This window comes from Poecilia reticulata, chromosome 14, assembly GCF_904066995.2.
Source record: "Poecilia reticulata chromosome 14, P_reticulata-male-v2, whole genome shotgun sequence".
Taxonomy (NCBI): domain Eukaryota; kingdom Metazoa; phylum Chordata; class Actinopteri; order Cyprinodontiformes; family Poeciliidae; genus Poecilia; species Poecilia reticulata.
In genome coordinates this window covers 11637867-11647889 of record NC_088843.1, presented here as the reverse complement: position 1 = coordinate 11647889, position 10023 = coordinate 11637867, and the positions used below count along the sequence as shown (strand labels likewise).

At 41.0% G+C, this 10023-nt stretch overlaps 1 protein-coding gene across 2 annotated transcripts; it reads left to right on the top strand.

Annotated features, from left to right (window-relative positions):
• The first annotated feature begins 4137 nt into the window (after positions 1 to 4137).
• Positions 4138 to 10001, top strand: plp1b (proteolipid protein 1b). 2 transcript variants are annotated; one of them, XM_008427610.2, is made up of 7 exons: positions 4138 to 4272; positions 6110 to 6296; positions 6387 to 6543; positions 6762 to 6939; positions 7201 to 7274; positions 7394 to 7459; positions 9129 to 10001. In XM_008427610.2, exons 1-7 carry the CDS (start codon positions 4269 to 4271, stop codon positions 9198 to 9200), a joined length of 738 nt encoding a protein of 245 aa, XP_008425832.1. In that variant the 5' UTR covers positions 4138 to 4268; the 3' UTR covers positions 9201 to 10001. The 2 variants fall into 2 exon arrangements, with proteins under 2 accessions (XP_008425832.1, XP_008425831.1); XM_008427609.3 differs by lacking the exon at positions 4138 to 4272 and adding an exon at positions 5497 to 5717.
• The last annotated feature ends 22 nt before the right edge of the window (positions 10002 to 10023 follow it).

Sequence of the window (10023 nt, the reverse complement as noted above, 5' to 3'; positions counted from 1 at the left end):
GTTACATTGAGCTCCTGTTAGCCGCTTTATCGCACTGCGCGAGAGGCAATTGCGTCGTGCGTCACGGGCAAAAGGTCAAAGGTAACAAGGTGACGGGAGGGCTTATTATGTTGTACAAAAAAAAATAAATAATAATAATCATTTTAGTACATGTTATTATGTGTCAGAAGAGGGCTTAGAAAATAATAATACAAAAAAAAAAAAATTTGACCAAAAGGGCACTTGGGGGCAAGGAGCAAAAAGGGCAGGTGCTCGTCATTGTAGCATGATATAAAACTGAAAAAAAAAAAAAAAATCTATTTTACATAATACCCTTTCTTTGACCCAAAGCAAAATGGTATGTGTGACAGAAGACTAACACTGTCCCTGAACATATCATTGCCATGAAACATGGTGTGGAAATTTAAGTGGATGGGTAAATCATGTAAGAAAACTTTTTTTAGAAGCTGTAATGACTTGAGATTCAGGGACAGATTCTCCTTCCAGTACAACAATGTCCCTAAACATAGAACCAGAGAATCTGTTGCAAAACTCGATTTCCATAGACACTCTCAACCCTTCAGTCTTTACATGTGCAAAGTTGCCAGAGATTTACCTCAAATTCATGCCACGTTTTTCATTTGTGTTTTTTGGCAAAACATTTTGGAAAACCATGTATAATTTTTCTTACACTACACAATTTATTCTGTGATAGTCTACCACATAAAATCTCAGTACAATACATGGAAGCCTTTGGTTGTAACGTGACAAAATGCACAAAAAAAGCATAAGGGATATGAATACTTTGTAAGCACTACTCTGAAGTGGCAACCAGTCATTTCTTTGACACACTCCAGAAATTGCATGGTCTCACTGTCAGACTACCAGACTACATGTCTGATAGTGCAAGCAAACGTGAAGATTTTTTCAAACTGTGTGACTACTTGCATACCCTGCAGGCTTCAAACACACAGCCACACACAGAGCCTGTAATAATCACAAAAGACAATCAAACACGCAGGCAATGTAGACACCCAGCTGGAAAACAGCTCAGCCTGAACTTTCCTTCATCACTCAGCAAACCAAATAATTTCAACTCTCAACATGGGAGGTCATCACAGCTGAATTATCAAGGGTTTGTTTGTTTGTCTGATGGGTGTTTGTCTGGTTTGCCACAAAAAGATAACATAAGAAGCGTACAGACCGCGATCACAGGGTGAAAAGGAGGGCGCAAACATAGTGAGAGCCCATGCATATTGCTGCGTTTAGTGTGCAAATATTAGCAAGTGCAGCTGCCTCACGGCAAACAACCACAAAGACAACTCAGAGATCCCACGACCTCTACACGCAATCCCATGCATGCTATTGACGTGTGGAACCCATTTACATAGCTGCTTATGCAATCAAACCAAAATTTGCAGTGTAGCTCATGAAAATTCTCTCTCTCTTTTTTTGGTCAACCAAGTAAGCAATTCTTTCGATAATTACAGCTAATGCTAATTTCTCACATGCAAAGTCGACAGCCAATCAACTTCCTCTCGGAAAGAACAGAGGCTAATTGATGCTCCAGGTCTCTCCTCTGTTTTATTGCTCCATGCCTTTCTCTGGTATTTCAAAGGCATCATTCCCACTACAGCATGTTTCATTAATGTTCTCTTCTTGATCTATAACCACTCTGTGTTTTTTAGGACATAAAAGGATTGAGAATGGGGAAAATAGAAACCACTGAGATATTTTTTCTTTTCTTTTTTTTTTTTTGAAGATACCATCATAAAATAAGTCTGTTAATGTTGGTGAGCATGTCAGTCCCCAAAAGAGTTAATCAAACAGTTTTGCGTCAGCAGCAGTCTAAGATAATTGTGGTGCCTTGCAAAGTGTTAGATTGTTTAAAGAGTGATGACATGCAATTAAGATTAAATTTAAGTGAATTCAATTTTAATTGCATAGAGACTTCTTTTGCAAAGCATTGTACATTTATAGTTCCTTGCTAAAGTTCAAATACCCCTTGAACCTTTTGTGTTACTGGGATTTGATGAAATACAAAAATACACACAGCACAAAATTCTTAAGCGGAATAAAAATTATGCGTGTCTTTTCAAAACGGTTTGCATGTACAAATCTGCATGCATTTGTGTCCCCCTGCCTGAGTCAACCCTTTGTTGAACCACCATTCATGCAATTGATACTGAAAGTCGCTTTGCACATCTACTGTGAAGGCTTTGACAAGTTTAGTCTGAACATCAATTTTTAGTCCTTACACAAATTGGATTAATGTGTGGACTTGGATTGAGCCATTCATTCACATTTCAGTCTAAAGCATTTCATTGTATATCTGTCTGTTCGTTGAAGGTGATCATCCTGCTGAAAGGTAAACTCTCCACCTCAGTCTCAAGTCTTTCAGAGCCTCTAACAGGTTTTTCCCCCAGGACTGCGCCGTATTTAGCTCCATTCGTCTTCCCATCGACTCAGGCGGCGCTCCTGTCACTGCCAATTAAAAACACCCTCACAGCATGATGCTGCTCCTGTGTGTCAGTGTGGGAATGGTGTGTTCAGAGTTATGAGCAACGCTCGATTACCAACACAAGTGCAGTTTAACACGTAGGCCAGAAAGTTCAGTTTTGGGCTTATTTGATCAGATGGTAATTTCCACATGTCTGCTGTGGCCCCGACATGTGACCAATTGGAAAATCCAACTCCGCACAGCCTTCTTTCAACATTGGCTTTCTTCTTGCCTCTCTTTCATGGGGTAAATTTATGTCATTCTGTTTTATAACTCAACTTCCAGGTCCCTCTTGAAAATGAGATGTGGATCTCTCAATGGGGTTTTACCTGGTTAAATAAAAGAAAGCAATAAAAAATCAAACAATAAAAGTTTCTCTGCCACTTCACCCCTGAGTTCTGTCTCCACTGCTGTGTTCTTTGCTCTTCATGATGCTGTTTGATCACCAATCTTCTCTAACTAACCTCTGAAGCCCTCGCGCAACAGGGATCAAATTGCACACAGATTCACTGCATTTACTTTATTCAAAGTGACTTCTGAGGACAATTAACTAAACTGGAGTTTATTAAAGGTTAACAGGGTAATTAACAAGTGCTCACCATTTTTTTTTTTTTTTTTTACATTTTGAAAACTATTAATCCTTACTCTCCCATTTGACAATTTGGTGCTACTTTTTGTTGAGCTGTGGTATAAAATCTTCCAAAAATACAACATTTGATCCTAACGTGACAAAACATTTAACACTATAAAGGTATCTGATTGCATCTGATACAGTTGAATACTTTTTGCTTCAACAGAAAATAAAAAACAGGATGAAGACTTTCTCTCTAATAAAGGATAGTGCACTGTTTTCTCCTATCCCACACTGGCTCCTTTGTGTCGAACTCAGCTTTGACATCAACTGGGTCAAACTGGAGGGAGGGAAGGAGCACAGCAGCTGGACCAAACCATCAATGTCAGCCTTGTTAGCCAACTTCATCAATGTCAGCCACCGTTGCGATTTATTTCACTATTTTCACTCCGCGTACCTCTTATCTCTTTGTCTATGAACACGCCGTTTAGAGGAGCATTAAATTGTTCGACTGAGTATTGCTGACATTCTCGCATGTGGAGCTCGCAGAGAGACGGCACTGGCATGCTGACAACAAACACATTTAGAAGTGAAAGTTAATTGGATGCATCCTGCAAACTACTGTGCACAAAGTTAAACAAGTCTGTGATATAGGAAAGTTAAACGAACAGGGACGACAATGTATTTTGTACCTAGAATATTAAATAAAACAGAAGAGGAAAGAGGGGGAAGGAGAGGACTCATCAAATAGAGTTGAATATTCTTTATTTTGAACAGGTTTGTAGGTTTAAATAGATTGAAACGTTATGGTTTAAATATAATGAAAAATTGTAGCTTCAAAAACTATCTCTGCTTTTAAATTTGTGCTGCAGTGTAAAACCACCTGTTATAATTATAAAATACTATAAAGGAAAAAAACTTATAGTCAGAAGAGAAACTACATAAACTAAAACAAGTAATAAAGTTTTGATTAGAACTTTGGCCTCTCTTCTCGTCCCCCTTCCTGAACCCAGCGGCTACACAAATAATGACTGGCAGCTGAAATGGGACTTTGTGACTTTAAGATGTGACTCGGGGAGATGTGCTCTATCTATTGTTGATGAGACAAAAGCTCGAGTCAGATTCATATAAGGGTGGCGGGGAATAACTTCTCATATCCTCATATCAGTCACAAAGCCGTCCAGCTAAACCTCAATATCCCTGCTCTTCTTTCTGGACATGGGTGAGTGCACAGAATTTTTAATAACTCTTATCATCTCTTATTAATGGGATTTGAAAACTGTGAATTTCAATAACTTGCTAATGTTGCCTTGTAATATGTCTTTGGACACCGTGTTGACCTTTTGGTGCACTGTGGGCAGAGCGTGCTCGCAAATCATTCCTGCAATTTTCACCTATGTAAATGCATTTTTAGGTTCAAATATTCATTTACAGCTGGATCACCTTTCAAGCTCAGTAAGCAAAGATGACTTCAGACTTAATGGAAAACACCACAAGTGCTCAGTGGGGAATTTCTCTCAGTGCAGAAAGTGGTCCTCATCTCCTCCAGTGATTTTATGAAGCATAATTCAAAGTCAAATCAGAGAGTCTGAGATTAAAGGAGAGTAAATCTGTTCTTGCTTAGTCCATGCCTGGTCACCCATGGGAAGGAGATCTCTTGCATTTACTCCCAAAAAAAGATGTGTGCTTATTTTAGCATGCCGTTTTCAGCAACCTTTGCACATTTATTGCAACTAATGTGAGATCCAGCTGAATGAAATCTAAGCAGAGGCAACGGTGGCATTCTTTGCCAAACTCCTTTGCAGTAGTTGGTGTGAGACTACATGTGTGTGCCACTATTATTTTTGGGAAACCATTGCGCTTCCTTCTGTTACTATTTATAATTTGGGAAAACATTAGCTCAACACGTGGCTTCTGTTTCTGCATTAAACACGCAGATGCTTTGAGGACCTTTTAGAGACTTTTATGAAACCGCACATAAAGATTTAAGAATCTGCAGGATTTCCTGTGTAATTGTTGTAAAGCTGAATCTTGTTGCTGTTGTTGATGGGGAACTGTTTGAATTGCCCCCCTTTCTGCTCGTTTTCCTGCCACCCACTCTTTGAACCTTTGAGCCCAGCCCCCTGCCCACACCGACACTCAGTGCCAGCCTCAGCCAGCTGTGGATAGCCGGAGTAGTCACACACAACCAGTGGTGCTGAAACGGTCCCGGTGACCCCTTCTGCCATCACGCACGACACCGTTTCTGGTGTCACGATGGCCTTTTGTTTGTTTGACATCACTGCCCTTTGTTCATCTCCGATCTCTCCAAACACAATGGATATTGTACCCGCGAACCACAAAGAGAAGCTCTTTCTTCGGGCCCCCCGGTGAAGCCAGTGTTTCACCACCATCCCTGAATGGCCCGGTGACGCCTGTGACCATCGCAGGGAGAGGGGCCGGGCCAGATTTAGTTGGGACTAAGCTGTGAGGAGTTGGCACAAGCAGAAGAGCCGTCACATACGTATGAAATCAGCGCAGAAGCGTCGCAATATTTGTACAGTAGCGTAACCTCGTAGGCATCGTTGTACATCACTGCTTGGTACTGGACCTTTTCTTGTTGCAGAGCACGGCATCACAGGCAGCAAATGTTTCCGGTCAGACAACACTGGCTTTGCAAAGCCTTAGGTGCTTTTCTCTATCCAATTTCTGGCAATGCATTTATTATTAACCCCTTGGATATTTGCTAAATGCTTCAACACGACTGCTTAACCCGGAAGACGTGTACAAGTCTGCTTGTGAGGGCGGCGGCGGCTGCTTTAGTTTGGACTCTTTGTTGGAAGACGCTGCTTGAACTCTTATTTGTCATTGCTGTCTAATTGAATGTTTTTTTCCCTTGTTTTCTGTTGCTTTTTTTGTGGGGGTTTTGACACGTGCTCATGGATGTGCAGCCAGAGAGAGACCTTCCTCATAGCTCCCCAACGGGGTGGAAGAGCCCCCCTCTGCAGTGACGTTGATGTGTTGTGTGGTTATATGTGCGGTATGTGCCGCCTGTGTGCTGATATATTATGCCCCCTCAGGTTGTTATGATTGCTGTATCCGGTGCATTGGGGCAGTGCCCTACCCGTCCCTGGTGGCCACCTTGCTGTGCTACGCCGGCATGGCCCTGTTTTGTGGCTGTGGGCATGAGGCGCTGGCCCAGACGGAGGAGCTCATCGAGACTTACTTTGCCCGCGACCCTAAGGACTTTGAGGTCATGGCATCTTTGTGAGTTATACTTGAATAAGTTCATAAGAGCTCTCAAATGTTGCTTTCGTTTTCCATTTGACTGACTTTCCCCCCTTGTAACTTTTCCAGTATCAAATACTTCCAGTTCGTGATCTATGGGCTGGCATCATTTTTTTTCCTCTATGGTATCCTGCTTCTGGCTGAGGGTTTCTACACCACAAGTGCGGTCAAACAAACCTTTGGGGAGTTCAGGAGCACCCAGTGTGGCCGCTGCCTCAGCCTGACGGTGAGTCGGGGGAGGCGGGGGTAGGGGAGGAATGTGACGTCAGGTTGAGATGCTGAATGCTGGTTTGTGTTAATGAAACCCTCTTTGTTTCTGTATCCCCTCTCCCCCCACCAGAATGATTAATTGTGGTTGATGACCAATTTGAACGAAAACACATTTTTCATGCCGACACCTGAGCGCCTGAAGGCAACTAATCTATAACCTTCTTGTTTCAACAGTTCGTTATAGTCACATACATCTTGGCCTTCATCTGGCTGGCGGTGTTTGCCTTCTCGGCCATCCCAGTCTTCTTTCTGTTCAACATGGAGCACACCTGCCACAACATCAACATCCTGGCTGAAACCACCCCCAGCATTAATCAGCATAGCTGGATCTGCATGGATGCTAGGCAGTATGGTGGGTTTCTCCTACAATGACTGGCTGCATCCCCCCCTCCCACCAATGAGCGTGTTAATGTGTCCTTGGGAGCAAGGGGGATTAATCGATGGGGAGTGGCCATGAGACTGATGGTTGAATTTGCCATGAAACGATGGAGATAATTCTTCATCGCTGTGTCTCTGATGTGCTGCGTGTAAAACGGAGCGTTCATGCATCACGGCCCTGTCATGATTCAGCATTAGCTGGAGAGCCCTCGCTCACGTCATGTTTTCATTTCAGGTCTGCTTCCTTGGGATGCGATGCCGGGCAAGTCCTGTGGAATGACCTTGGCGGCTATTTGCAAAACCAGCGAAGTGAGTTATTGTCAAGGGGTCACTCATATTTGTTTGATGCTGCATGCTTGGAATGAATTTGTTAAAAAAGTCTTCATGTAAATATAAGCCGAACCAATTGTTTTTGTTGCTTCTTACAGTTCCATACCACCTATGACTTGTACATAGCCACATTTGCAGGGGCTGGAGTCACCCTTTTGGCGCTGGTAAGGACTCACTATGTTACTGATTTTGCTTAAAATGTAAAGAGGAGTCTCTCTTTTTTTAAAGAGTGGCTTATTGTACAGACATTAAGAGTAATCTATATCTTACTAGGGTAAACGATTCTCTTAGCATTTTCATTTTGATGAATCAAAGATATGCTTTCAAGCAAATGCTATCAAGAGAGGGCAGAGACAATAATACTCACTTGATTTGCTGCAACTATTTGGTTGTTATTTAGCCTGAGAGATGGTTAACCTGTTTGCTCCATGCCTCCTGTTTTGAAGTGTTTCATCTGGGATGGTCACTGTTATGAGTTGTGGACCGCAGCTGTCTTTATAGAAACTTCTATGTAAATGGCAGGGTTGTAACTACATCTGGAACAAACATCCAGAAAACTGCAAAACAGCTGAAACACTGACTTCCTTTAAATTAAGACTAAAACTCCCGTCTGGAGTTGTTTTTGAACAATAATAAATAGAACATTAACCAACATATTTGATGTGTATTGAAGATTTTGATGGGGGTTTTTTTGTAAATGTAAATGTTTGTCACTGGTTTCTGTTGTTTTTATGATTTTTTTGTGTGTTTTTATGATGTAAAGCCCTTTGAACTGCCTTGTTGCTGAATTGTGCTATACAGATCAACTTGATTGACTGATGATCGATTGATTTATTGCACATTTATAGCTGGTTTATAGGTTTTGTTTTTTATGATCACCAAATGCCATACAGTCATACTGATTAAAAAAAACTCTGAGGATGCTTCTATTTTATGTTTTTATCTCGCTCTTAATCTCAACAGACTTATACATTTCATGTTTTTGATAAGTATTTTAGATTTAAATAGAATTTAAATCTGATGTCTGAACCAGATGCTGATTTTGGCTTCATTACCAGCTGTTAGTCCATTATCACATTCCTTAAAAATCAGTCATATCTTGTCTTTAAAATACTGTTTAGATGGAGTGCCAGGCTTCTTTATTGTTTTATAGCAAAGTCTGGTCAGGTAGAGTTTGCCAGACAATCTTTGTTAGTTGATTCTGTTGACAGAACCTGACAATTCTAGAACTGTTTCCATATGAATTCAAATATCACTAAGAGTTTCAAGTTTGAAGCACTCACTTTCATGCCCAGGAACTATAAATGTATCTTGGACCTACTTCAGTAAACAAGGTCATATACCCTGCAGCATGAAGGTCTGAGTGTTTGAATCCAGGCCAGGGCCTTTCTGCATGGAGTTTGAATGTCTTCCCCATTCATGCGTGGGATCTTTCTAGGTACTCACGCTTCCTCTCGCAGACATAAAACATGCATTTTAGGTTAGTCGACCTCTCTAAATCACGCCGTTGTTTCCCCTGCGTGTCTTTGCTTTTAGTTGGAAACCTGTTCTTTAATTCATCTGGTTCCTGTTTTAGATTTTTTCCAAGTAAACTATGTGAAATAACAAGGAAGCTAAACCTGATTATTGCCACAGGCATCAGGAACAATACTCCAATCAATTTTTGAAGTCTTGAGTAGAAAGCATCCACATTTCTTTTTCTAACCATCTGGAACCAAAGATTGCAGTGTATCTGTTTCGCTCTGTTTCTCTTTACTGAACGCTATACACTCTCAGTATGTAGAATATTAATGCTGTTTCATGTCTGTCCTTGTCTTGCCTTTCTTCTTTCAGATTCTCTATCTGGTTCCCACCACCTACAACTACGCAGTCTTGCGGTTCCTGGGCAGGAAAGGAATTCGCTAAGTGCTTCACATCTGGCTATGAGATACTTGTCCAACTCCAGGTTTTAGTCCTGCCTTCTTGAAACAGAAACTTTTCAAACCTGGATCATCTGCCGTCCTTTTTCTTTTCTTTGTTCTTTTTCCAGATAACAGACAAATGTTTCTCTTTACTGTTATGTATGAACAACAGACAAAGAGAGGAAGATAATTCACCCACCGTAATGAGCCCCAACCTGTTTCACAAGTCATCCTCTCAGATGATTCTCTTAGCTTTGTTGTTCATTCTCTCTCTCTTTTGCTCTCTCTTCCTCTTTCTCTTTCTCTCTCTCTCTTAATTCGCTCTGTGAGGCTTTGCTGGAGCTGATTGTGATGTATGATGTTTCATGAATAATTAAGAGCAACGACAGCTTTGCTTTGCAAGTCATAACTGTGTGCTTCCTGTACAGTGTTTACTGGTGCAGATATTGGTTTCTGAATATAATTTTTGCTGCTGCCTTATTATCTCCAACTCGCCCATGAGCATCACGAGTCTCAAGCAGGTGAAGCTGAATGTACCAAAGTTTCTCTTGGAGCTTCTCTCTTCAGAAAAAATCTGCTGTGCGTTTTATTTTTATTTTTGTTTCTCTTAAAAGTGAGGAATTGTCTTCACGATTACCTAAAATTAGCAACAGAGAGGTCAATATTTAAATAACTGCTCTGAAGCTGACCAGTGTTGTGTGTGCTTATTTGTAATTGAGGCTAATTATTGATTTGATCTAAGGGATTTGATTGTAATTTTATTTTAATCACATCCTGTACATGGCATTAAAATAATTTATGCTAATTATGGAGCATTTCATTCAAAC